The sequence below is a fragment of the Psittacula echo genome (genome assembly GCF_963264785.1).
Source record: "Psittacula echo genome assembly, chromosome: 11".
NCBI classification, from domain to species: Eukaryota; Metazoa; Chordata; class Aves; order Psittaciformes; family Psittacidae; genus Psittacula; species Psittacula echo.
Window position 1 is genome coordinate 6,180,177 of NC_137746.1, and position 27,971 is coordinate 6,208,147.

At 48.1% G+C, this 27,971-nt stretch overlaps 3 protein-coding genes across 5 annotated transcripts; 1 reads left to right on the top strand and 2 right to left on the bottom strand.

Moving 5' to 3' along the window:
- Window positions 1–4,461, top strand: MYOZ3 (myozenin 3). The gene is made up of 6 exons (XM_080627294.1): window positions 1–46; window positions 403–557; window positions 792–860; window positions 961–1,108; window positions 1,269–1,440; window positions 4,187–4,461. The coding sequence occupies exons 1-6, from the start codon at window positions 16–18 to the stop codon at window positions 4,347–4,349; spliced, it is 738 nt and encodes a 245-aa protein (XP_080483420.1). The 5' UTR covers window positions 1–15; the 3' UTR covers window positions 4,350–4,461.
- Window positions 4,462–6,338: 1,877 nt separating this feature from the next.
- On the bottom strand, window positions 6,339–14,669 carry RBM22 (RNA binding motif protein 22). Its single transcript, XM_080627447.1, has 11 exons — window positions 14,424–14,669; window positions 13,863–13,916; window positions 12,266–12,295; window positions 11,205–11,337; window positions 10,798–10,898; window positions 10,468–10,640; window positions 9,719–9,919; window positions 9,057–9,221; window positions 8,552–8,640; window positions 7,903–8,034; window positions 6,339–7,230 (listed from the first exon to the last, which is right to left on the bottom strand). Exons 1-11 carry the CDS (start codon window positions 14,475–14,477, stop codon window positions 7,100–7,102), a joined length of 1,263 nt encoding a protein of 420 aa, XP_080483573.1. The 5' UTR covers window positions 14,478–14,669; the 3' UTR covers window positions 6,339–7,099.
- Window positions 14,670–14,754: 85 nt separating this feature from the next.
- Window positions 14,755–27,651, bottom strand: DCTN4 (dynactin subunit 4). Of its 3 annotated transcripts, none has more exons than XM_080627444.1 (13): window positions 27,326–27,651; window positions 25,632–25,702; window positions 25,159–25,337; window positions 24,275–24,318; window positions 23,431–23,538; window positions 21,803–21,876; window positions 21,373–21,485; window positions 19,925–20,034; window positions 18,848–18,921; window positions 18,384–18,438; window positions 17,813–17,920; window positions 17,346–17,443; window positions 14,755–16,673 (listed from the first exon to the last, which is right to left on the bottom strand). In XM_080627444.1, exons 1-13 carry the CDS (start codon window positions 27,458–27,460, stop codon window positions 16,460–16,462), a joined length of 1,383 nt encoding a protein of 460 aa, XP_080483570.1. In that variant the 5' UTR covers window positions 27,461–27,651; the 3' UTR covers window positions 14,755–16,459. The 3 variants fall into 3 exon arrangements, with proteins under 3 accessions (XP_080483570.1, XP_080483571.1, XP_080483572.1); XM_080627445.1 differs by lacking the exon at window positions 27,326–27,651 and adding an exon at window positions 26,881–27,015; XM_080627446.1 differs by lacking the exon at window positions 27,326–27,651 and adding an exon at window positions 26,558–26,837.
- Between the last annotated feature and the right edge of the window lie 320 nt (window positions 27,652–27,971).

Below are 27,971 nucleotides of genomic sequence, written 5' to 3' on the forward strand. Positions count from 1 at the left end.
GCACAGCAGCAAGTAATGGCCATCATGAGACCGGGCCCTGAGGATGGTAAGGGGGTGCTGCGGGTGCTGCCAGTCCCGGGACCGTGCTGCCCTCCCTGCCCAGGGGCCAGACCCAGCTGTGGTTGAGGTCCCACAGGGTCTCTGTGCCTTGGTCCCCTCTCGCACTACAGCCCCAAGGGGCAGCAGTTGCATGTTGAGAGCTGGAGTGGTCCATGCATGGGGGTGGGAGGAGCTGTTAGAGCCTCCGGAGCTGAGATAACTCCCGGATAATTCCCCACACTGGTCCCTGGCACAGCAACAGGGACCCCAGTGATGGGACACCGCTGTCCCTGCACCAGATACGGGGGTCCCCAGTCCTGCAGCAGCCTCATCTGTGGCTGTGTTCTCCCCTGGTCCCCCCAGAGCCCCGGCTGGACCTGGGCAAGAAGGTGAGCACCACGCAGGACCTGATGATAGAGGAGCTCTCCCTGCCCCACAACCGCGGGTCCCGGCTTTTCCAGCAGCGCCAGCGGCGGATGCAGCGCTTCACCTTTGAGAACCTCAGCAGCCACAGGGAGGTGGGTCTGCGGCTCAGCCCCAGCTCCAACCGGGACAGCCCTTTCCCAGCAGGGAAGCGATTCCCGGTGCGGTCAGGGGTGTCTCAGCCATGCAGTTACATTGAGATGAAGGGAGAGGAGGGGTGGCTTGGTGGGGTGGGCATGGAGATGGGCAAGGCTCAGCATCCACCAAAGAGCAAGGGGATGGCACCATTCCCTCTGTGCATCACTAACCCCCCTCCTCACCTCCTGCAGCTCCCAGGGCCGGGTGGCTCACACCGCACAGAGAGAGGTGACAGGGAGGGAGCAGCAAATGAGTGGACGGTGAGTTGGTGAAGGAGGCTCCAAGATGCTTTCAGCAGCCTCTTAAGCTCCAACCAGGGCAGGGGGAGCTCCCTGTGCCCATTGACTCTCCCCTCTGCAGGCAGGGGAGGATGCTGGGGGCCAGCAGAGTTACCACTCCGAGCTCCATGTGGCAGCATCACCCCAGGGCGGCCCCCCTGAAGTGCCCAAGAAGACAGAGAAAGTCCTGCAGATGAGTAAAATCCTCAACCCCGATGCTCTGGCCCCAGGTAAATGCCACCTGCACTCCTGAGGTGACACCGCTGTCAGCTCACAATGAGGGGCTGCAGGCAGCGAGCACCAAAACCCGTATAAATATATGAGGTATATCTGCTGTATGTTCATACTCCTGTACCCACATCAGCCCATGTAATCTCTCCCCCTGCACAGGGTACTCAGGTCCCCTCAAAGAAGTCCCCCCAGAGAAGTTCAATGTCACCGCCATCCCCAAGGGCTACAGGTCCCCATGGCACAACCTCCTCGGTGACAAGGACAATGCTGTGTTCGGCGAGTACCAGCCACCCATGAGACCCTCTCAATGGGATTTCAGAAGCTTCAACAGGTAACGCTGGCCAAGGAGCAGGCACCAGCATCCTGTCTGTCCCTACCTCAGGAAGCACCTTGCATCCTGCCAGGGAAATGCAATGTTCCATCCCGTCTTTATACAGCTCTTTGTAGCTCCTCTGCAAAGGACCCTGCCTCCAGCAGCTCCCCACATCCCCTATTAGCTCCACCACTGTCTTCGTGCAGCTTGATCTCACTGGGTAACCTCAGAGATAATTCCCATGTACGTGGTCCTAGAGAAGGAATCACTGCTGTTCCAGCCAGGCTCAGCTCTGGGCTGGGTGGAGGAATGGCACAGATAGTGCCAAGTCTCTCTCATAATGTCACTAAGGTATCCAAGCAGCTGCTGGAAGTGGTGGGGGGATAAGGTTAATCTTCCCACAAAGTGCTAAGAGGTCACCAGATTCCTTCCAAACACCTGCTTGAGACTGAAGTCTTCAGGTCAGGGAGTTCCTGCTGGCTCAGCCTGGCAAGATCCATGCTTTCAATGGAGTATGGAAGGCTGTTGCCTCTTTGCACCTCCAAATCACATTGGGGTCAAGGTTGGGACCCTGGATAATCTTTCTGGAAAGGAGCTTGGTGGGGATCCAGGAGATGGAGATCTGGTGGTAGCAAAGCGTCAGCAGCTCAAGGTAGGATAAAGCCAACTGAGTTTTTAAGCTGAACATCATTCCAGGGAATCTGCAAACTGAGGTCCTGGCTCTCCTCCTTCGCAAAAGCTTCTTCCATGAGGATGACAGCACATTATCCTTGCTGGCCTGGCCAAAGTCACCTTCCAATAGGCAAGTTCCCACTGGAGCTTCCTTCCAGGGCACAGCACTGCTCCCTGTCGCACTATCGTCTGCCATGGTGCTGGGCCTCTGCAGGCAGCAGCTTTCCTGAGCCCACAGTCAAGCTGTATCTGAGCTGAGGGGGACACAAGTTTTGAGCTTTGAGTGCCTGGCAGAAGGAGCTGTCGGGAACTACAACCCCTCTGCATGGGAACAGTGTCCCCAAAGGGCAGAGATCTCAGCTGGTGGAGCTGAGATGATGCTGCCACCATCCCTCTCTGCTGCTCTTCTCTCCCTCGGCCCTGGGGCTTTGCTATGCGGTGCGGCGAGGGGCACAGCACAAGGCTGCTGGACGCTCAGCCCCTCTGCATTTCCCCTTCCACACCAGTGAGTGCTGCAGTGCACTGGTCTGCACTGGAGTGTGGCTGAGGGACAGAGGGAAGAGGGACAACAGAAGGGACAAGCAAAGGGGCTGCAAGAGCTGTTCCCTCAGGTTTTCCTTCCCAGAAGCTTCCCTGGAGCAGTAACATTCAAGGAGGTGCCGTAGGGGGAGAACAAGGAGCTGCTGCAGACACTGAGCTCTTTTATTCAACATTTACCCATGCTCCTGCCTCAGAATTTATTTATGGATGGGGACTGAAGCAAGGGCATGTTTCTGAATAATGCTTTCCCCTGTTCTGTTTCTCCCTTCTCACATGCTGCCTTTCTATTTAAAGTCTTGAACTGTTATTTAATACAGATGGATGCTAATTTAACACCAAGCCTCTCGCCACCTCCTCTAATTCTTCACTGAGGCATGAATTTTCAGAGAGCCAATCTGCTTTTAACTGGGCTTTTCATGATCTTCCAAGCTGTTGGCTTTTAGATCGCTTCTCACTTCATCAAATACCAAACTGCAGAAAAACAAGCTTTTGGGAACAAATCCACTAAGAGAGAAGCCAGTGGTGTTGCCCAAAGCGAGGTGAATCCCAGCTCAGCTCACCCAGGTCACAGGGCACATTCACCATCTCAACAGCAACTGTGTTCAAGCAGACTTTAAGTCTGGTTAAAGTTGGGATTTATTCAGGCTGTGATGTGAGGACACTTTGCTAAAGTTCACTGCCTTAAGAGAGAGTAAACCCAAGCTTTGGAAATGACTGTCATTTCCCAGAAGAGACAAAGTTCCTGGAACAGACCTCTCTCTTTTACCTTTCCCCTCCTTATTTCTCTTCTGTTGCAAAACAGTGCCACGTTACTCATGTTCGAGCAGCACTTCCCAAAGCAAATATTCCCAGCTCTGCCTCATTGATAGCTCAGTCTCCATGTGCTGCTCCAAAACCAACATTCTTGGCTTCTCAGAGGCTGTCACTCTCTTCCCAAATCCCTTTCCACATTTCTCCACAAAGGGATGACAGCTCTTGCCCCCGCACTGCTCCTCCTGTTAGTGATTGTTGAAGAGAAGCTGTCCCAAAAGGCAACCTAGAGCCAAGGCCAAGAGAGAGGCAGTTGCCTGCACACGTGCTAGAGCCATCAGGAGGCAGCACTATAAGCCTCAGCCCTCTGCAGAACACATTAGCTGTGGACAAGTCACTTCCTAAAGACCAGAGGGTTTGTTACCATCACTTGCTCTCTTAATCTAACCCCTCTCACACACAGCTCATCTCTATTGCTGGTGGTGGAGCCCATCAAAAGAGACTACAGTGAAGGTAACAACATGCTTCCTTCCTCCCATTCCACAACCACTCAGGCACCAAACCCCACTCTGATTTGCCAAAGCTTGAGCTGACGTTGGCTCTGTACAACAGAAGCACCTCCCTGGGCTGGCAGAGGCTCTAATGGCATCCTGGGGAGGAAGAGGAGGGTTACCACTTTCTACAGGCCTTGCTAGATTACTGCTGGGCTCAGTTACTAAGTCCAGACCTGCTTTGTCTCTCATCTTCACTACTCACAATCCCTTCCTTGTAACATGCTAAATCTGCTGCTTCTCCACTGCAGGACTCCTGCCCCATTTGACAGAACACAGCTCAGTGACCTGTTCTTTGTGCCTGCCACGGAACTGGACAACCTGAGCGCTCTGGAGGTGATTGACCACAGGCGTAACTTCAACAGGGTGCCGCAAGGCTGGGTGCGGATTCTACCGGAGAGCGACGAGCTGTAGCACACCTGCTCCCTTCCCCATCACCACGGATGCTTCTCTTGCTAGACTCAAGCACACTTCGCACTGTAGGGGAGAGAGGAGTAAGTGTTCTCCATGAAAGCCAAGCTGGTGGTCTCTGGTTGTTGCCTTCAGCAGGATTTGAACAAGTTCAAGGACAGGACCATTTTGAACCCCCCTTGTACCCACCACTGACACAAGGACAGCCAAGCTCTCACCATTAACACAAGCACAATTCCATACAAAACATCCTGTACAGCCTGTCCTCATGGAAAATGGCAGAAGCACTGGCTGCAGCACACCAAGGTATCCCACTGCTGCTGTACTGACACACAAGACCTGCTCCAACAGATGGAGAAATTCCATCTTCAGAACAACTCTACATCTGTCATTCCGGTCAGGACAGCAAGAGGAGGTGATAATTGAAGAGCAGCAGCAAAACAAGTCACCGGAGGCATTGGCATGTTAAAAGCTGTTACCCAGGGCTTGGCTGGACAACAAAAACAAATGAGGAACTGGAAATCTGCCTGTTCACCAGCACAGCACAACCAGGGTATATGGGAGAGGAACTCTACCTGGAAACTTGTGCTCCCTTTTCCATAAGCTTCTGGCTGGCACTTGGCAGCTGATATTTTCCCCTTCTCACTGCTATCTGCATGCCTTGCTTAAACATCTAAACCCTTTGATTGACTTATGCCAGATTTGCTTCCTATAGCCAGTCAGTAAGGATCAGGCCCTGCCTGGAATCACTGCACTGCAGAACTGCACCAGGTGGAAGACGCTGCCAGGGTATTCCGGTAACTTCTGCATCAGCAGAAGGGAAAATGAGCACAGCCATGACTACAGAGCAAACATAGGCTGCCCTCTGAATGTGTGCATCAGCAGTGACACACAGTGGGACACACAACTACCAACAGGCTACAGGACAGTTATCGGAACATCTGGAAAGCCCTGCTCATTGCTAACAAGAATCTTAACTTCAAATGCTTCCGTCAGGTTCTTAATGTTACCTTTGTTTTATCTTCCAAAAGCAGAAGCATCAGCATAAACGTTTCTAGTTCCACCACCATGGTTGAATTGGGCAAGTAAATTTGCTGGTAAAAAAGTAGTTAACAGCTGCCTCAGGTGTACGTGTGGTGCTGTGCAGATCCCACACAGAGTCTGCTGCCACAACACACCATTCAGGTAGGAAACTTTAACTGAAGGGAAATGAAAAATGCAACTGGAAAGCAAAAAGGTCCTTTCCTTAAATATAGAATCACAGAATAGTTAGGGTTGGAAAGGACCTTAAGATCATCTAGTTCCAACCCCCCTGCTATGGGCAGAGACACCTCACACCAAACCATGCCACCCAAGGCCTCATCCAACCTGGCCTTGAACATCGCCAAGGATGGAGCATTCACAACCTCCCTGGGCAACCCATTCCAGTGCCTCACTGCCCTCACAGTGAAGATTTTTTTCCTTAGATTGGATTTAAACTTTGTGATGCTCAAGGGCTGTGCCAAACCCCTCTCTCTCCAATTTGCCCATTAGCTGTAGAACCTGCGTACCCCTGGGGACCTGGCTGGAAGTAATAAATGAATTGTGACAATGTAAAGCCTGTTTGCATTCCAGATCTGCCTGCTCAGCACTCACAGCTCTGAGTGCAAATTGGGGCCAGAGCAGTGACAGAGGCTGCAGCCCTCCCTCATGCACCAGCAGGCCTCTGCCTGGCCTCCAACACTGCCCTGGAAGGGCTCTTACAGAAGCTAAACCAGTAACCTGTGCCCAGAGCCCAGCTTCTTCTCCAGAGGAAGCCAACCATGGCCCTGGCACCAACTCCATGCCTGGCAGCACCAGTGGCATCACTCAGGGCAGCACGTAACACCTACTATCATCACCCACTCTCCACCGTGGCTTTGGCAGCAGCCAAATGAAACTCCGAAGTCCTCAGACACTGTCTCCACCAAGCAGGGTCTAAGCAAAAGGTTGAAAAATTCAAGTATTTTAATGTATTTTTTTTAAAAACCAAGCAAATGAAGCTTCAGAACAGGTCCCATCATGTGTTGCTGTACAGAAAGATGTCCACAGATCTACTGCATGAACACAGCTGACATACAGATGCACTACCCAGGGGCTGCTTGCATGACCTAATCTTATCTTGGTCAGGATGTGCAGGATTAGAAGTGAAGCATGAAAAAGGGGTTGGTTTGGGGTTTTTTTAAGCCAGAAGTCAAAAAAAAGAAGGGGGGGAAATTCTGTGGCAATAGTAAGGCAAAGCCCATGGGTTTGGCACATCCAGTACGCTTGTTTTCTGGCTCTTATTCAGTCTTTAATACCTCATTAGAATAATAAGTCATTAGTTACCTGACAGAGAAGAGTCTCTGGTTACCTTTACACAGTCCATGGTGTTCAGACTGAGGACATCAGATGGGCTTCAAAAGGGTTTGGTTTCATTTCTTCCAGAAGTTTATTTAAAAGTGTGCAAACGGGATACACGAGAGCACAGTCATTCTGGTACACCTGATCCACAGACCCCTGACAGCCCTTCTGTCTGCCTCTTCTCCCCCTAAACCCCCCACCCCTCAACACTACATGAAAGATCTGGGAAGTATCCACAATCTGATTAGCTAGCAGAGACACAGAGCTTAGCCTGCCCAGTGTCTGCAAGCAGGGAAATAAGGCAGCTCTAGCTCACCCACAGCTCGACATATGGTGCTATCATGGTAACTAGAAAATAACATTTACTTCAAGGATGAGGGTGGCAGGAGGTGCTAGGGGTTGCTGTGCTTCCCTGCATGGGCACCCATCCTCTGGGGATCTTGAGATGGGTAGTGAATGGGGCCTGGGGCTCGCATGAAGGGAGGCGGTGGCCCCATGGCGTGGAACATGTGTGGACTGAAACCTGTGGAAACAAAGTTGGCAGCTTCAGACAAACAGAACAAGCAACACATGTACTACTGCTTGGAAGTGCCACCAGAAAACAGCTGGCTTACAGCTGTGCCTTAGAAACGTGCATTTCTCCTGTGACGACTCCAATCCCCAAACTCCTTCCCCTTTATCCAGTACAACTGGGGGCAATCCTCACCCAACACACATCCTTCCTCACAGATAAAAGCTGGTGGGAGGAGTGGACAGATATCTGTAATGTCAATCAAATGCTTTCTGCTGAAGCACAGAGTAAAGCAAATACATCCACAAGGGCCTGATGTCCCATAAAACAAAAGGGTCTCCAGATAGATACATACACACAGCCAAACACAGGCTGGCATTCCACCAGTTGCAAAATTACCCTTTGAAGTTCAAGTTAATGTGGCATTTACACAGCCAGCAAAAGCACTGAGGTCTCAGTACCAGGAACAGGGATCTCTGACATGCCTGAGAATTTGCAAGTGAATACATACCATGACAGGCAGCTCAGTTTAATTAAAACTGTGCTGACAGCTCATTTTAGGTCATCAGTTTACACTGCATGATGAGGGCTGAGGAATGCATGCAGGGCATGCATCAGTGAGAGAACAGCAGAACAAGAAGGACTTGATCATCTAACCCCCACTTGAAGGGGAAATGCAAGTACCTGGAGGTGGTGGTGGAGCAATGCCAGGAGGAGGAGGCAAGGCAATGTTAACCACGGCTGGAGGGCCACTTGGAGGTAGGTTGAAGTAATTTGCAGAAGCCTCCTCTTCTGCAGCTGGAGGAGGGGGGAGAGCTGCACAAAAAGTACATGGTGGTTATGGAAAATCTCTCAATCAAGATATGCAGAGGCGTCTGCCTTCAGAGAGAGAGAGGCACAAGCAGCTCTTCCACAAGGACAAAGCGATACTACTATTGCATGTATGAACCAGAGCAGTGAGGACTACACTGAAACTCCAAACATTCACCATTTTCCTTCACTCAAAACCAGCTTTGCTTTTTCCATCATATTACACTCAGTGGATAAGGAAGACATTAACCATGCATGGGTTGCCAGTACCTCAGACCTAAGTAACTTGAATTCAGCTTTACCTTTTCACTCACCACATAAAGAACTCTTTTCATCAAGAATTTGCTTCTAGACAAAGCTTGCCTCTCAATCCCAGCTGGATCTGCTGCAAACCTACTGTAGGTAACTGCTCTGGGCTCACCAGTGCCTCTACTGCCATGAACTCAGCTACTGCTCTCTGAGGTTTAGCTCCAGCCTCTCTCAGGTCAGCATAAGTGTTTCAGAGATGTAAACACTCCTTTACCTCCAGGGAGTCCTGGAACTGGCTCCAGCTTTATCCCGGATTCTGTAGTACCTTCCTTGTCCTTATCTTTTCCTCTTGCTGCCTGGGACCTAAAAAACAGACAAAAGTTTGAGAACAAGGATGAGAAAAAGGAAGATAAGCAGATATTCACACCACAACAGTTTCACATTATCTAATCCAGATCCACTGCTTTAGGCCAAAGATGAAAAATTCACAGCCCATCAGAGACACCTGGTACAGAGTGTGCAAACAGTGCTTAAGGAGACAATGAGAAACAAAACTACAGAAACTCATCCATAACCTTCTACCAGTAAATCCCTTACACAATTTGTGTCATCTCCAACCCAGATCCCACTGTTGAAAGAAAACCAAACTGTAAGAGGACCCTGACTATTCACAGATCAGTACTTACCACAGTGTAACACCCAACCCTGCTCTTCAAGGCTGCATAACTGAGCGAAGAACCTTGTGGCAGAATCCTCAAGGTTTCCTCGCCCTCACTCACCTTCCCCATTTGACATTGAGCCTGCGGCCATTCACGATGAGCTTGTTGAAGGATTTCTCAGCAGCCACTTCGGCCGCTTGGCGGGTGGCGAACTGGATGAAGGCACATTGCTGCCTCTGCACCACCGTGATTGTTCGGATCTCCCCAAACTGGTAGAAGTGATTTCTGTGTGGGGAAAAATGAGTGTTATGAAACCTCACTCCTTCCAGCCACAGGGCACACAGCACCGTATATCTCATCATGTGCCAAAACAGTTATGCTCAAATCCTTTCTTTTCTCCATCACTAGTTCAGAGTAACCACTAGAAATCAAGTCTCTTATCCCTCTATAAAATTATGGAGCAATAAAAACTCTGCAGCAGCTTTTCTCAGGAGACAGGCTATAGGACTTTCTTGTACCAAGTGTAGCAGAGTATCCCCAACAGCTCAGGATGATTCATCTTTATAGAGAGAAATTTTAATCAAAGCATTTGAAATGTGCCTGTTTACTGTTCCCCACTAAGCTGGCACTCCTCTGCACTTCCCCACCAACCAGTTCCCCATTAAGGAAAACTGAAAACCAGACTGACTTTTTCCCCTTCCAAGAGATTTTCTCACTTGGAGATGAGCACTAATCAAAGCTTCAAATACCAAGTCAAGGGCAACACAAATTCACCAACGCACCTGAGATCTGATTCAGTGATGGTATCTCCAAGCCCTCCAACATACAGTGTAGTGATAGTCTTGTCATCAGGGGGGTCCAGACGAGGCATGGTGGATGCTCGCTTCAGGAGTTTATCAGCCACGGGATCATTAATTCCATAGTAACGATCTTTGATGTTCTGATCAGCCAGAGGATCATCTGGATCTGTAGGTTTCTCATGTCTAAGGTTCAGCAAACAAAAATCACTCACAGTTGCATCACATTAAAATTACTGTAACTGCCCTCTTCCCTCTGGTCACTTACATGTTAACCCTGTTCACACAAACATGCCAAAACGAGCAAAAAGAAACAAGAACTTAAACTGAGCCAGGATTGCCTTAAGTTGTGAATGAATGGTACTTCTGACAGCTCAGTGCTCAACACTACACAATATAACAGCTGGATTTCAAATGGCCTCTTGTTCAAAGACAAAGATCTCTGATTGAGGGGACTGACGCCATGAAGGGATAAAATGAACTACGCAAGAGCAGAGCTGCGGTCGCTGCTTCAGGAAAGCACTGCAAGATCACACAGCAGACTCCTCACAAACCAACTTGCCACAACTAAGATTCATCCACTGGTTCTACGGCCCAACTGAACCCAAGTTTCACACTGACCCCAATCAGAGTGTTATATCTACTGTTCACTGCAGCACTCCCTGTTCTTCTACCCCAAGGGGAGCTGTATCCGACAGTGGTTAACAAATTAAGTGTTTAAGATGTCTCTGTACCTGTAGGGACACTCCTCTCCTCTCTTGCACTCTCCTTTTACCCAGAAGGAACAGATGTGAGGACGGTTACGTTTGTAGTAAGGAGTGGTCCGAGCCAGCTTCAGCAGCATGTCACTGGTAGACGTAGCTTTTCCCAGCGCACCAACTGGCCTAGTGCCATCAGAATTGGATATCTAAACAGTAGTTCAAACACAAATAATTATGTATAAAACACCACTGAAAATTCATGCACTGAATAAGAGCAAGCAAATGATTTTAAGATAAGCTAGGTCATTCCTGTCTTATATACATCAACACAGAAAAAGCATGACTATAACTACACTCTCTTACCTCTCGTTCCATGTTCTGGGTGTAGTATTCTTTATTGACATCAGATTTAGGCATTTCATCTTTAAGGGACAGTCCTGCATCCCGCACTTGAATAGGCAAACCTGGAATGAAACAAACCAAACAAAAATAAATCCTTAGGAAGGCACAAGCTGAAAGAGCAGAAATAGTTATTGCAACCTGCATAGGCCAAAGATAACTCATGTAACAGCTCAAGCAGATCATGCTGCCCCTGAGCCTCAGCAGAAATGTCATCATCAAGACTTGCTCTTCTCAAAGACTGTCCAGAGACATGCACACAGTGAGACATTGCACCAGCATGCATTTCAGAGGCAAGCAGCTCCTTCTCTTAGTTCAGAGGCAAGAGGAGCAAGCAGCTCCTCCTCTTAGTTCGCATTTTTGGTACATACCATATTCTAGGTCAAGCAGACAGGTTTGACAGACGTTCTTCAGCTTGCTGCACGTTTGGCACACTTCTGTCTTCTTGAAGCGCATGCGAACACCAGGGCACCAGCGGAACACTGTGAAAGGCCTGGCACAAATCTGACAACAGAAAGTCAACACTTATATCACTATCACAGATTCAGACCTTAAATATTTGTTTGTATTTGCCATCTTACTTGCACAGGAGAAAGTTTTACAAAGGTTTTCTGTCTTGATGTTTTTTGATTCATTACAATAACCTGAATGCTAAAAGCAGGTTGACTCAAAAGTAGAAAGAAATTCCCTTCCATTCCATGTGAGGTCAGTATCGAGCTGTTAGAGATAGATAACTAATAGATAGTTATCTATTAAAGATAAACCAAACACCAGCTCAGCAGCAAGCCCAATGAGAGATTATGAGGCTTCTGGTCCAGAAGACAATTACTGCTCTCTGTCTTATCTGGCTGAATGATGCATTTGCTTCCACTGCATGTATAGTTTTTGGAAGAAAATCAGGATTCTAACACATACCTTCTCCCTGCCTCAGATGACAGCTGATAGAAGGAGCAAAACACTCTTTTAATTTCTCTCAGTCGAAATAACACCAAATGTTTCTTGCTTTCTCAGAAATACTCATGGCTTATGTCTTAGACAACTAACATAATCACCACATAGCCATGAACAACACATGCACAGCAAAACATAAACTCCAGTTATTTATGCACCACTCACGAGTGAAAACAAACTTCAGGAGAAAACATGAGATCATCTAAACCACTGAAATACCTTCAAATCTAGTATAACAATATTTGTAATACCTAATTCTGATTAACATGGATCAATCCTAAGTCTGTCTGAGCACTCTTTCACAATTTTGCTATTTTAAGGCTAACAAAGCACCCATAGACTGACATCAAAATTTATATAGTTACATAAATGCTCTAAGTTGTTCACCCAGACAAGCCAATGGTTTTCTTAACATTAAAATATATTATTCCAAGATGTGTGCCAGTTTTGACATCCCTTCTTCCAAAGACAACAAACATACCTTGCATTCTTTTCCATATTTTTCTTTGGTCTGAAATACAATCAAAAACAGAAAAAAAAAGAAATATCATCAATTTGACATAAACCATGAAACATATCACTGAGGTTACAGCATGTGTTTTTTTCCCCTCATGCTGCATTTTGACTCACTCACCCCCAGGTTTTGAGCTTTCACCTTGGCAGGAAAACAGGACCAAAAAGAGGTAAAAAACTCTCAATCAATTTTTTATTTAGAATCATTCATTAATTAATTCATTAAATGTAAAATCAGAAAGCCAACTGTACCCTGGGCTGCATCAAAAGCAGCATGGCCATCAGGTCAAATGAGGTGATCCTGCCTCTCTACTCTGCTCTCATGAGACCTCACTTGGAGCATTGTGTACAGTTCTGGTGTCTTCAACATAAAAAGGACACAGAACTGTTGGAACAAGTCCAGAGGAGGCCACGAGGATGATCAGGGACTGGAGCACCTCCCGTATGGAGACGGGCTGAGAAAGTTGGAGCTGTTCAGCCTGGAGAAGAGAAGGTTGCGTGGAGACCTCATAGCAGCTTCCAGTGCCTGAAGGGGGCCTACAAGGATGCTGGAAAGGGACTCTTCATTAGGGACTGTAGCGATAGGACAAGGGGTAACGGGTTAAAACTTAAACAGGGTAAGTTTAGGTTAGATATAAAGAAGAAGTTCTTTACTGTAAGGGTGGTGAGGCACTGGAATGGGTTGCCCAAGGAAGCTGTGAATGCTCCATCCCTAGCGGTGTTCAAGGCCAGGCTGGACAGAGCCTTGGGTGACATGGGTTTAGTGCGAGGTGTCCCTGCCCACGGCAGGGGGCTCGAACTTGATGATCTTAAGGTCCTTTCCAATCCTAACTGTTCTATGATTCTATGAAAAGCATAGCACTGTAAGTCTCACCTCACACACTACTGAAAGGTGAGAATGAAAAAGAACTTTAGCAGCTATTTTTAAGCAAATATGATGTTACAGGAAATAAGGCCATGAAAAGAAGCAGGCTTTGCCATAACACCTATACCAGCAGTGGGGCTGTGCCTCACAAAAACATCATCATCTCTCTCAGCAAATATCATAGCCTCTCTCAGCAAATGATCAGGAAAGATCATATGAACATAGGTCAAACGCAGCCAAACTGAGCACAGAGAAAAGCAACACAAACGGATTGACTCATCCTGCATGGGGGAAACCAAGGAAAACAAACAGGGATTTAAATCACTGCTGGAAGCCTTCATAAAAGAGTTTTACTTTATTTTTATAGGTGCATATTCTTCATGTTTTAGAAGCTGTGCTCAGCTATTTGATATGTCAGCAGCTCATGGTTCTCCACAACACACCATTTACCAAAGCTTTGTGTTCTAGTATTTCCTGCACTCCAGACATTGGACTGTATCATCCTGCTCTCCTTTTTTGACTGATTTACTCTTAAACTGCACACCAACATTGCTGGAACTACATCCTGTTGAGCAAAACCAACTAATGACAAACACACATCAACCTCAGCATCTCCTCCTGTAGCCAGGCTTATCTTAGCCCCCAGACCCCAAAAGTTCCAGGGCCATAACACAGAAAAGGAGGTCAAACAGGCACATACCATTCGAATATATGGGTTTTCTCCAAGACATGTCTGGCACAGAATAGGGAAGTCCTAAAAATTGAGCAAAAAAGAAGAAAAATCAGGATTTTGCAACAAAGTCTATAATCACAACAGCATTCAAAACACACTTTGCAAACAATGCTGCGGAGTTAAAACTGATCAGACCATCGGAAGAGCTGCAAGCCGCGACCCAAGGCCCATATTGTAACAGAACCATGACCCAAGAGCTATTCTGGTTCGAATTAAAACATAAACAAAGACCGAAAAATCACATCCCACCGACCTCAACTCTCCAGCCCTGCCCGCAGCAGATGTCATCACCCCCGTTACTCCCGTGCCCATTGTTTGCACTAGGCCCACCCAGGAAAAGCCCCATCTCTATAGAACGCCCACAGCCACACGACGGGCCCAGCCCGGCCCTCCCCAGATACCGGACACCCCAAACCCCGCCAGGGCCCAGGCAGCGGTGTGGGCAGCAGGTCCGCTTTCCCAGCCACGGGAGGGCCTGGTAGCGGCACCGGCCTCCCGTTCCCGGCAGAGGAGGGCCCCACGGCTCACCGCGTCCTCCCAGTTCTGCCGGTTGTAGGTGTTGGAGCCCAGCGATGTGGACATGGCGTCGCGGCTGCCTCAGCGGGCCCGCGCTCCGCCTCCACCGGCGCCCGGCGGAACTGACGCCACTTCCGCTAAAGATCTGCCAACCAGAGAGCGGGGAAAAAAGGCGCGGTGGGCGAAACCATCGGGATCAGAGGGCGAGGGGGTGGACGGGAAAGGACGAGACCATTGGGAAAGGGGGGAGGGAGGCGCTTAGCCTGAATAACCCTTACTTATTTTAACAAATATTTTTTAGTATTAAATCCATGTAAAAACCAGCGCAAAGGATCCGAGAGCCACGTTTGCTTTATTGAAGGTCACTACACGACGTCAAGCAGTAAGGCAACAGGCACCTATGGGGAAGGGGTGAGTGCTCCGGGGAGCAGGGACACGCCAACACCTATAAAGTCCTAAGGGAAGGGAGAGAACAACTCACGGAGCTCACGGAACAGCACAGACATCGCACCTCGTGTTAGTGTTCTCTGCCTGCAAGCACCAGCACAGCCCCGCATCGTGTCCCCAACATAGTGGCTATTGCAGAGAAGTGATAGTCAAAGGGTTAAGTGCTGTATCTGGATGGGTAAAGCCACAGCAGGCGCTAGCACTAGACATTATCTACCTACTACAAGTGTTAAACTCATGCTGTACACCTGTGCGTATCCTACATGAGGTTGTAAACGTGAGGCCCCGGCGTGCCACGGCAGGCTTCTGGTGCGAAGGGAGATGTTTTTGGGGTGCAGCACCACCCCAAAACTAAAGCTGGAAGCTTCACCCTGCCATACCGTGCAGAGGATCTGCAGCTCCAGGCCAGCAGCACTCAAGCCTGCTCCAGCACATCAAAGCCCATCAGGAAGGTTTAAGAGGGTGTATGTTGGAATTGGGAATGCTCTGCAGGGAGAGTGATGGCACCCACTTGCACCAAGCTACGCAGCTACTGGTAATTCCATGTCCTGGATACTCTGCTCTTAATTACTGATTTGAGCTGGGACCACAGCCAAATGGCAGCCTGGATAAATTACCTGATGGTACAGTGTCTGCTGGTTAACATGGAACTGCGTTACACCTCCCTCACACAAACCCTAACTGTAAAAAGAGCCAACAGCCCCTGTAGTTCCCTGTACATCAGATCTAATCTTCACACTCCAGGTTTCACACTGTGACTGCTACCCCTGTTAACACTTGTTTTCTCTGGAGCATCCTAGCCTCAGCCTGGAGCTGCAGCAGAACCCAAATTCCCAGCTCGCAGCACATCACGCTGCCACATCCACCTGCAGCACGGCGAGCTCGCAGCAGGCTCAGTTACCAGTCAGATCCATGGACTTTACAGTACACACCATTTGGGGTTTAAAGGCAAACTGATCATTTCCTTTGTGAAAAGGCATCTATCACCTCAGCTAAGCAAGCTACATAGACCAGAGAGGTTGGGTGGTATGTCCCGTCCTCCACAGCTGAGGTATCCTACGAGGAAGGAGAAAATCAAAAGCATCGTGCTGCTGCCAGTAACTCACCAGTAATGCAGCAGACACGGCCACCTCTTAAAACGTTTGTTTGGGAAGAGCATAACGGTGTGAAAAGGAACTACTGAACATTGGGATTGTCAGCTGGCATGAACTAAAAACAGAAATATGGGTTCTTTTTCTGTCAATAAACCCAAATTCAGCCAGGAGAAATCTGGAAAAGAAGGGAAGATCCAGAAATCTGGAAAATCTGCAAATCTGGAGAAAGCAAGATCCTTCTCTGTGCTGAAACACGAGCTGCAAGTTAAACTAGCCTGTGGCAGAGTGGGGAAGCAGAGCAGTAGTTAGTGGGCACTAGGACAACAAGAGAAGAGAACAAACCATCCCAAACCACGGCACCCTCAGGCACCTCCTTACAGCCCGGTGGGGCCCGTGGCACACACCACACATCACAAGGGAGCTCCCGCAGGATGATCCACCCAGTGCTCTCTTCACCGTGATGCAAGAGCCCGTCCTGCAGCCAGCGGGGAGCAGCGGTGGCAGCGCCTATGGGAGCACTGGTCCGAGGCTGAGCTCCACGTGGTGGGTGAGCCAGATGACCTCAGAGCTGTGATCACCTTCCTCGCTGGGCCGGATGGGAGCAGCGAGGTTTTTAAACTCGTGCTTCATCTTGAAACTCACGGTCACTTCACCCTCTTCTTTCTGCGGGGTGACCTTGATGAAAACTCCAACCTTGTTGGCTTTTCTGAAGGCAATGACGCTGCAAGGCAGAACACAATGGAAGGCTGGGTCAGCCAAGGTCTCACACAATTGTTTTGGGAGATTTATTCTGACAATATACAAGAGAGATGCTTAGTTTATGGCTGAATATGCCCTGTTAGCACAGCTGCCCTGGGTTCTAGCTTCTTAACTCCACAGGCTCCTCCTGCCCCACAAACATCAGTATCTGCCTTTCTGTTGACACGTGTCGAACAGGACATCCTGCTTTGGCTCTGGGAGTTCTGTGTGTGGTTCTGCCCCTGGGAAGAGCCACAGCATACAGCTTGAGTTGCTCTGTAAGAGGCTGCAGAACACATCCAATTTTGGAGGCTGAAGGCAACTGTCTCACACCCTACTGCATAGTTCTCACTACTGTAGTGAACCCCCTGCTTGCAAGGAAGAGGATTAGACACAGTATTCCAGGAGAGAATTAGTGCCAGCACCAGTAACAAGTGCTCTAACAGCACACTTTGCCTCAAAGGAACAAATGTCTCCTAAATAGTCCAAACCACATCTCTGAACCCTGCCAAAAGCCACTACCAGCACAAAAACCTGGAAAAAAACCCAAACAAAACAGAAAAAAACCACAAACAAAAAGACAGAGGAGAGTGAGTTACTTGGTTTAAGTACCAAGTTTTATGAACAGGATCCCCACAGGACAAACAACACTCACTCAGGGTCATCCTGGAAGTCTTGAGGCTCTGCCAGCTCATCATATTCTGCTGCAGCATCTTTGCCAGCCAGAATAAGCTCTTTGGGAGGAACTGCCACCTGAAACAGAACATGAAGAGAAGCTTTTCCACTCTGATCATCACCTACAGTGTGAGCAGGTGAGAGCCCTCCCCTTCCAAGGGTTTCTTTACCACAGTTTAACAGAACACTGATTCTTTCTCAGCTCTCCTCTGCTCCAGAGGTTACCACTCTACCAGCAAAATCAGGCATTTCTCCCTCAGGTTCTGGATCTCAATGGGCAGGCAGTTTCAAACTACTTTTATGAGCTAATGATTGGTGACTATCATTAAAGTCCAAGGAGGAAAATGTAACACAGTCCAGCAGGGACTGAAGGCCCTCTGAAAAGTGTGATCAGTGGAAGAATGGGAGTGGTAAGCCTTGGGCTCACACAGCAGGAGGGTACAATACCTTGGCAGTGCTGTTGATGTTGTCAGGGTCCCCCTCCTCGCACTCCAGCAGCGTGACATGTGTGACGTTCTCCACCGGATTAGTCAGAGTCAGGAGGACTTGGCTCTCCTGGGGAGATTCAGGAATCACAGTTCAAGAAGCAAATACTCTAAAGTTCATAGTCACTGTTAGCACCTCCATCTTCTGTGACTGATCAACACCTTCAAAAATCGCATACGCTCAAGGGATGGATAACAAACACCTTCAGTCTGTAAGAAAGGTGCCAATGCCACACAGCACTCTTTCTTAATGTAAGAAATACACATCTTTGAAGTGTAACCAAGGTTTCAACTCCACACTTCTTATTCTTCAGATATTGACGTGTGCCTGTGATGCCAGACATCACACTGTGCAGTGATCTACTGCAGTGATAAGTACAAGCAGCATTATTCTGACCAGTCCCTTCAACCCTGATCACTCTCTAAATGGAGTGAGTGAAGCCCTCAGGGAACAGCCATCACACTGTGTCATCTTCCAAACAGATCCCACATCCACACTTCCCAGCTAAAAGATTTATGGAAAAACTACTGACCTTCATGTAGCGCAGGTTGGGAATAGACATGATTCTCACTTCAGGGATATAATTACTGCAAAAAGAACAAAGCAAATGACTGTGATGGAATCTGTTGATGTCTATAACCTACTTCTCAAAGTACAGGGATGTATTCACATGCATCCATCTCACTCATTCAATGCTGTTAGAGCTTAGCTGATATTAAAAACTAAAATGAAGTGCCCTTTTGCTATATAAGCCAAATCCTACAAATTCCTGCTGCTGTCTGGCACTGGCACAGCATGCAATGTCTTTTCTTTAGCAGATCAGGAAGCAAACCTATCACAGATAATCTAAATGCATTTTAAAAGGTGATTATACCACCCTAAGAGATGACACAGCCATGCAGAGGTCAAATCAAGAGTACATGAAATGAAAATGAAACTAGAAGGCATTAAGCACAGATAGGCAGTTGCTCTCCCCAATCCCCATATCTTACTTACACAGCAACCAGCTGGATCTTGAATTTGATAGATGTTGGATTGAATTCCGGTTTGCTCAGGTTATGTTCACAACTCTACAAAGAGATTTTAGTCAGCAGCAGAAGACAGTGTGCAGTCATGCACTGAAGAATGAGAGCTGCAAACACACTGCCACTAGCCAGGACATTACCAGCCTCTAACACAACACACATAGAAACTACTTTGGGGCACATATGGTCATCGCTGTGTCAAGTTATAGACGCTCCAAAAATGTCACACCCAGCACTATCTGTGCAATGTCAGAAACATGGGATTTGGCTTAAAAACACTTGGACACTCACTGACTGCAGGAGGAATGCGCAAGTACTTGTAAGCCCTTTGGCACATGCTCCAGAATCCATTAAAAAAAAATCAAAGAGTTAGAACTCAAGACTGACTTCCTCCTAAGGTACTCATTGAAATATAGGCTCAGCCTGACAAGACTCACTTCTGAGAAAATACTCTGCATTTGCAAAGCATTCTGCATCTTAAATACTTGCAAGAAGATGGCTCTAATACTCTGGGAACCAGATAAATCCAGTGAAACCACTGAGAAGGCAAGCAGCTCTTTAAAGACCGTGTAGTAAGCCAACAGCAGAACTTGAATTTAATTCCTGCCTGTCTTCACTTCCCAGCTCTCTGCTTTTATTCTCTGAAATATCCCCTTTCTGCCTCCACCCTAAGGACATCTGCAGTATTCTGCACTCTCTCTCACTAATATGTTGTTTGCTGACTTTTGTCTTTAATAATAGCAGAAATATTTTAATCCTGAGTGTACTGGCAGCCCTCTACGATTCCCTGGCAGAGCACACAGACCTTTGTATAAACCCACTTTGTGTCTTTATGCATCTTTGCACAATGTTGCCCTCCTTTCACAATCTTCATCACGTCAGAGATGTGACCTCCTCCCTCATCTATTGCTGTTACCAGGAATTTGGTTGAGAACTTTCAACAACCAGAAACATCTGAGCAGTTTCTTTTGAAAAGAAATACACATTTCCCACAAGCCAAGTTGTGTGAGCCAGGAAAAAAAGCACTTCTTTGTGTTCAATTACCCACCCGACAGCGCAGCGAGCGTTTGATGAGGAGGTGCTTGTGACGAGGGTAGAGCTGGGAGGCGCAGATGGGCTGGAAGTCAGGCTGCAGCAGGCGCTGGCGCAGGGTCGTCACTGAGTGCACAACAAAGCCAGGTAAATCAATGTCTCAGGCACTGAAACCTGAGCTAGAACCTACATAGGTGTTGGCCTAAGAGCAAGTGTGACATACACTGTGTGGACATGCTACAATCTCTAAGTAACTCAATTTCACCTGCATCAAATAATCCAGAAGCCATTGGAAAGTATCACTGTTTCCAGCAGTGAATGGATGGAAGGTAAGAGCTGTATAAAGGACTGCCCTGACTGGGTACACTAACAAAGCACCAGTGTCAGCCCAGGAGAAATGAGGGACCCTCATCTCTATTCAAAGCTCAGCTGGAATGGAAACAGAATTTAGAAATCATCTGGAAAATAAGTTCTTTCCCTGCCAAGGGCAAATGAGTTTTTGTTGCTTTGTTACCCTCACGGCTGGGTGCTGCACAAGTACAATACACAGCTCATCAGCAAGGAGTTTGCATAACTCAGACTCAGGCATAGAATTAGTGACTACATAGTTCCCAAAGCAAGGAACTCCCAGCAGCCAACATTTCCCGTGGGTTTCTCCCCAGAAACAGGCTGTTCACTGTTCCCAGTGTCTAAGAGGCAGTGAGCCACCTGGCAGCCTTTTCCTCTCTGTAGGGAGTCACGAAAGTTGTCTTTTTTACCAGCATCACTCTCTCACAAGGCTGATGGTCTCATGAGAAAAGGAGACCAAGATGATCTACCACTTCCCATAAACCCTTCATGAATTAATACTGGTGGACTCTCTAGGCCTGCAGGACAACCAAGAACATCTGTCCTTCTTAGAGCCACCTCAGCAGGAAGCCCACTTTGCTTCCTGTACCTGCTGTTTTATCTCATTCACTCCCAAGTGTCACTGGTCAATTTACAGTATTGGCTGATTAAATCATGAGCCAATAACTGAGCTCAATCAACTGCAAATGTACAAAAGCTGTTCCTAGCTGTGTCAAAGCAATGTGCAATTGTTACTTAACAGGTCAGGTTTGGTTCCAGCTCCCCAGCAGCTCAGCTACTCCTTATTTCCTGCTATTATGTGAGAAAGGATGTCAGCTCTTTTCTCCATCCAAAAGTTGACACTTCACATGCAGACAAATTAAGGTCAGCAACAAAATGAAACAACTGTTAAAAGGCCTGATGTATTTGGCTCCAAGATTTCCACGTACAGCATGAAGCTGAGGCTGCATTCAAAGTTACCATTCAAAAAGGCACAAATTTCCCACCATTTCTATCCCAGCATAAAAACTACTACAATCTCAAGCCATTAGGAACCCTACAGACAAGTTTCCAAGCACTGCCCATGCTATATAATGTAACATGGCAGAATATTAAGGTGACAGAATAAGGTGTTACCTTCTGTCAGATTGATTGGTCTTGTGTAGTAATCCTCAGGAAGAGGTTCCACTTCTTCCACTGCATCAGCTGGCTCAATCTTGATCTCCTTCTGGTCCTCTCCTTCTTTCAGGCTAAAATAAAGTGAGGGACAACTTGGTCATAAAATACAGCATGTGTGCTCTGACAGCCAGCAACTGCATTGTAACACAGAAGGCAGTGAGAGCCAAGACTGTGAGACAACAGTAACTGCACACGGATGTCAGTAGTCACTTGTTTCTCTGAGGAGAAAGCAAATCATTTGGAGCAGCTGCACAGAGGATTTGACATAGTTCTACTGCTCCAAAGAGAGCTCCTTTCACTGCTGTCTCCTAACGTGTTAGCATCTTTCTCAACTTGCTTTATTGCTGCCTCCCTATGCCTCCTACCCAACCCCAACCCTGAGACTCACGAGAGTCCAGCGAGGGCACTGATGGGTGCGCCGGGCCTCTGGCGTTGCAGCCTGGTTCCAAGGCCATATTTGTCCTACAAGGAAAAAAGGAACTATCAGCTTCGGGCCTGCCTCCTGCCAGCACAAAAAGACTCATTGCAAACTCATCCTGCGTGACAAGCGTAGGGAGACAAGCAAAGGAAAGCAAAAAGGGAAAGGTATTCAATGATTCCCAAGATACTTTTTCTCCTGCTCAAACTGTTAGTAAGGAGAAAACAATTATCACTGCACTGCAGATGGGGAGAGACAGATGTGTGTGGCCACCTTTTACAGAGCTTTTATTCTTTCCTTAAATCACGAGCCTGCACTACTGACACATTTTCACTTGACCTAGTCTTCACAGCAACTGCATGTCAAGTAGTCCAGAATAAGAGCTCAAGTGCCAAAAGGATGGGGTCGACATGGGCATGAACCCATCTGAAATGCTCTGTAGCACTACCAGAAGCGGCTGGAAGGTTCAGCCTCCTACAAGCCTTGTTATCTACAGGTGTCTCTCAGTAAGCAGTACCAATTGGCAGGAATAGCTGAGCTACAGCTTTCTACAGCTGAACTGTATGCAGAATACTTGGAGGCAGAAATCTTCCTTTTGGGCAGGACTGAAACCCTGATTTCTCACCAAATGAGAAGTGTGAGCATCAGCCTACCCTCATGCTTTTTCAAGGATCAGAAGGTTCATGTTAGTACCATTTGCCTCAGGCAGGCAGCCAGCTGTGTCCCAGCCAAGCTTTGTGATGGGCTGCTCTTCAACTGTACATTACTTACCCAAATTCCTTGCTTGTAAACTAACAATAGATATTCGAGTTTGTAACCAATGTGACCATCTAACGAGTCAGCCTTCATGTACATTTGTTCTAGGCACATCCAGGTCAGGGGCCCTGAGGCAGGGTGAAGAGTGGGATCTGTCACTCCCCTTCACTAGGTACCAGGAGAGCTTAAACACCAGCAGAAACTGTGAAAAGACTTACCACTACGTGTATAGTGTGTTGCTGTGGAGAGCCCCCAAAATAGCAGCAGGTAGCAACGGAGACAAAAAATGCAGCCATAAGACAGAAGCAAGGGCACAGAGCAAGCACAGTTAATTAAGAAGTAGCAAGCATATGCAGTCACCCAGCTAAACAAAGTAAGCAGTTACCTGCAAATTACAATAAACAAGTCATTCAAGCCACAATCAAGTCTTAAGGTTAATTTCAGTTGAGACTTCATGCAGAGAAGTGCCAGACAATCCTGAGCTAATGGTTACTGAGCTACAGTCTGCAACTGTCCTGAGAAAGGGCTACACCACTGGGATTGTCAGTGGCTGCACTGCACTTCACTGCTGGATAACATAATCCTTTACATGGCAAGTGTAAACCCTTCTGCATTATCAGAGAGGACTATTAGAGAGAGAGGCAGTGTAATACACAATAAATAATGGGTGTAAACCTACTTGTCCCTAAAGATACCCATGTGCCCTAGCTCATTTTCTCCACATTGTTCTCAATTACAAAGAACTGAGCAGCCCTATTGTTCTACCAGCTATGTTAATTTTCCACGCTGAGGCTGCTGTGCATCACTTGTCCTGCTCTGTGAGCACTGTGCTCCCAGCTCACCGAGAAGGCCAGGGGCATGTAGTTTCGGCGTCGCACCAGCTTCTTCCGGTCCCGCTCAATCTTCTCTTTCTGAGCCAACTGCTGGTAGTACTCAACCAGTTTGTTAATCTGGAGGGATGAAAGAGAAAAGAAACCCAGTGAAAGGAGAACAAATGCCAGATGAGCTGCACTATTTGCTTGTGAAAAAGCTCGGCTGGGGTTCCTGCTACTCGTTTTGCTCTGTTCCTAGTGCTCTATTTTGAAAGGCAGACATTAAACAAGCCTGTGTGTCCTAACGTATCTTAACCCATGCTGCGGGGGACAAACAGACCCTTCTTTGGAAGTGGCATCTGTCAAAGAGCAGTGTCCAATTCCCACTGTGCAGTCAGGCAACTGAGACTTCGTGCACACATTTGCCATGACTGGATGGAGTAATGTCATATGGGCAAAACTGAGTGATCTGAGACTGATCACTCTTAGTGCAGAGCCCTAAGTGGTGACAGGGAAGGGTGGCAAAGGTGCAGTCCTGTTTTCCAGATCAGACACACTCTAGATTGGAAAAGAGCTTTTTTTCACATACATAAGCAGCACATTCATTGGTGTGGTTTTAACAGCACTATTAGATCTGATGTTTTCAACTATTAGAAATTACGTCTTCTATTAGAAATGATGTCTTCTGCAAAGCATATTTTATACTGCAGCATGCACGAGAGAGCCTCTAAGAGGCCTTCCCTATATTGAATTGAGATTAGGAACTGGAACTGGTATCTGAAGGATCATATAAATGCAGAAGAAGTGACTGAGATGGCCTGGCACCTCTAACAGCTTTTTCTAGGTGACGCATATCAGCCTTCCCCTTACTCACCCTCTGTGTGTGAGGATTCTCTGGCTCCTGCCAGCCACCACTAGCTGCAAGAGGAAAAAAAAAAAGTCCTCAAGAGATTTCCAGACTCCACACAGAAATCTAACACCCAACTACTTCAGTTTCATTTATGAAATGACATTCCCCATTTTGTTACAATTACTGCTGCAATTCTGTAAGTTCACACCTGCACAAATATACACCTTTGAAAGCTTTTCACAGGCAGGTTTGGGCTGAAGGAGCTTCAGCAGCTTTTATACCGTGTTTTTAAACAACTACTGTTTGAGAGATACTCAGGAGAGCAGCACCTAGGAGTTACTTTAGCAGCAGGAACATGAGTTTACAAGAATGGTCTCATTACTGGCTGCCCATGTTTCTGCATCTTCAGCTCCCAGTCTTCAGTCACATCAACACTGGAAGTCAGAAGATATGCTTGGCCTACTAAGCCCCGTTTCTAGAGCCTGACAGATATTTTCTGCACATCTTACGCACCAAGAAATAGATAAAAGCTTGTTCCAGTGCTGCCATGAAAGAAAAACCAACTACAAACACTGACTGGCAACTCTGGAACAAGCTTAGACGAACAAAAGTGATGGAAAATAAATGAGATGTTTATGCTGTCAGATTGAGTGGCTTCAAAGACTCTGCAGGTACATAAACAAGATCTCAGCTGTGAGGAGAGTGCACCAACTAAAAAGCCCCTTGTTTGACAGCTTTCTCACTAGTCAGGTTACACAAAGGTGGAAATGGGTTGTGTGTTCCATTAACTCAGCTCTTCAGAGCAGACTTCAGCAACAAACTGTTTTCCTGTGAATTTCCAACTGTGACTCAAAACCTAGACAGATATTGCATGTATCATGTAATACATGTCTTTGACTGTCACTTACCGACAGACTTATCAGCCATGCCAACATCCCGGGAAGTCCAGCGGCAAAATCCACAGGCCAAGTAATAGGCTTTCTTCATGGTAGTCTTGGCTGGGTCATCAGGGAGTGGAGCAGGAATGCTGGTGGCCCGGGTGGAAAGGGTGTGCATGCAGCAGGGGCAGTCAAAGCAGTTAGCACACCTGTAAGGAGGAAGGTCTATTAGACAGTCCTCTAACAAGGGTCAGAAAATTCTCTGAGCAAGCAAATTAAGATTAAACCAACAGACTTCTCATCTTACGCAACAGCATTAGGGCAACAGAGCCATCAAAAGGAACAGGAATGGTTCAAAGTAGATGATCTTTAAGGTCCCTTCTAACCCAAACCATTCTATGATTCTATAAAATACTGGGTGATACTAAAACGTGTTATGAGAACAGGAGAAGGAACTGCTTAAATTGTAAGCCTTGATGAAAATAAAGCTAAAGCAAGCTTACCTGTTCTTTTTCAGCTTGGCTTCAGCTGAAGGCATGTTTTCCAGGCAGCTGGGGCAGTAGTGAGAGTCCACCTGAAGAAGGAGAGGGCCACATCACACTTCCTGGCGTACATTTGTCTAGGCAGCAGCTCGCTGGCAGCAGCCTGAAACTCTGCCACACAATTTAATAGGGCTTTGTGTCTGCCAGCAGACAGGGGAAACCAGGAAGGATTTGAGACGCTTTTTGGTATCTGAAATCTTAACCCATCTCAGCCAGATTTTAATCTTTAAGAATGTAAGTCATGTTTCTTAAGTCAGGATAGAATAAACTATTCCATTTAGCAAATGGGAAAAGGACAACTTGGTGTTGACCTTCTGCAGTGCCCAGAATTCCATACAGGAACCAACGGGTTTTAACATGCCTTTTTTCCATTTATATCTAAATTTATTCTACCTTTGTAGTTACACTGGTCAGATACACACATATTCCAGAGAACACTTTGTATCTGCTGTCATCAACTAATTTTGTCAATTAAAACAACACTAACAAGAAGGGGGCCCCCTTCTTGAAGGGGAAAATGAACCAATCATTAAACCTGGCAATGCACAGTGACTACATTGGTCACGCTATAACAAAATCATGATGGATGCAGCCTGGTGACAAATCTATTTTCTACTCCTCGGAAGCTTTATCATTTCCGAAGACAGATCTCCTCAGAGATCCAGGTTGCAGAGTCATTCCCTCAAGGCTTTTCAAATCTACTGTAATTTCTTAATTCACACAGGCTTCCGCAGAATGAGCTGTACTGATTTGATTATGGTGATGGGAGAAGTCACAGGAGCAGCCCTAGGTTCAAGGCTTGCACAAGCAGTGCCCCATGCACCAGACCATTGCTCCAGCCTGATGATCACCTACGGGCTCCAACCATTCCTGGCCAAAGAACTAACCCTCCACAGCAGAAATCCCACTGTGGGGCACAAGCTTGTCCTGATGTTGATAAACTCAAGCCACTCTTAAGCCTGACGCCACTGTCGTAACGAGCACGCCGCTCCCGGCCTCAGCACGCTGCTTTGTCATGAACATGGGCTTTGTTAGACTGCTGCGAACGCAGCCACATCCAGCAAGCCCTGGGGCCCGGCCAAGAGCAGCTCCCTCCGTGCGGCACGAACCCGGGAAAGGGGCTCCGTGGGGAAGCTCCCGACCCTGCCCGGTCGTCACCCCAGGCCGGGCCCCACAGCGGGGTGTGAGGTAGTGGGTGCCCCTGCCCTACCCGGGTGGGAGTCGATGGGGACGAGTGTGTGTGAAGAGAGGTCCCGCTGCCCCGGCTGAGACCCATAGAGGGGTAGGACGTGTGGGGGGGGTCCCGCTGCCCCGGCCGGGCCTCACAAAGGGGCCGCTCCCACCCAGCCGGGCCCTACACCGGCAGGGGGGCACGTCTTGAGAGGGTAAGTCTCCTCTCACCCAATCACAGCCCGTACTCCGCCGACGGACAGACGCTCGGAGCCAATCCCAAGCAAGGCACCGCCCCTTCACTCCTCCACGGCCAATCACCCCCGCTGTATGCAGGCACCCTCACCCGCGCTACCAACCAATAGCAAAGCAGATTAGCGAGTGAGCAGCAGAAGAGCCACCCAATCGGTGCGCGCAAAGAGCTCAACGTTCCTCCCTCGTCCCGCCCCACACCTCCCGGTGCGGCGCGGCCGGTCCGCCGTTACCTCGTGCGAGACGCACTCGAGGGAGCGGAGCTGGCGGCAGTACCGGCAGAAGTACAGCTGCGACAGCGGGGCGCGCAGCTCCTTCTCGCCGCGCACCAGGTACAACACCCGCTCCGACTGCAGCAGCGACGCCATCTTCACACCGGAGCGGCCGCCGCCGCTGCGTGTACGTCACCGCTGACGTCACCGCGCCGCCCCGCCCACGCGACCCCGGCGCGCCCTGCCTGCCCTGCGGGGATGGGTGCGATGGGTCCTAAAGGGGGTCCGCACAGCGCGGCCAGTGCTGGGGGAGCGGGGCCGGGGCTGACAGCGCCGGGTGATTCGCCCATCCCGGAGCTGGTGGTGGAGTCACCGTCCCTGGAGGTGTTCACACAGTGTAGATGAGCCCCTCAGTGCCATGGGTTAGTGGTGGCCTCGGCAGTGCTGGCGAACTGGACTTGATCTTAAAGGTCGTTTCCAGCCTCGTTGGTTCTCTGATTTTATGGTCGTAACACGCTCTCCTGCGTGCTACCCGATTCCCTGAGCCTCTGCTGTGCTTCTTTCACTGCCCGCAAGGCACCCTCTGAACACACAAGGCACCAGACTTGCTCATACTCCAGAAGTGGTTTCTCTTCACTTTTGTGGTCCCCACAAAACCAAACATCCC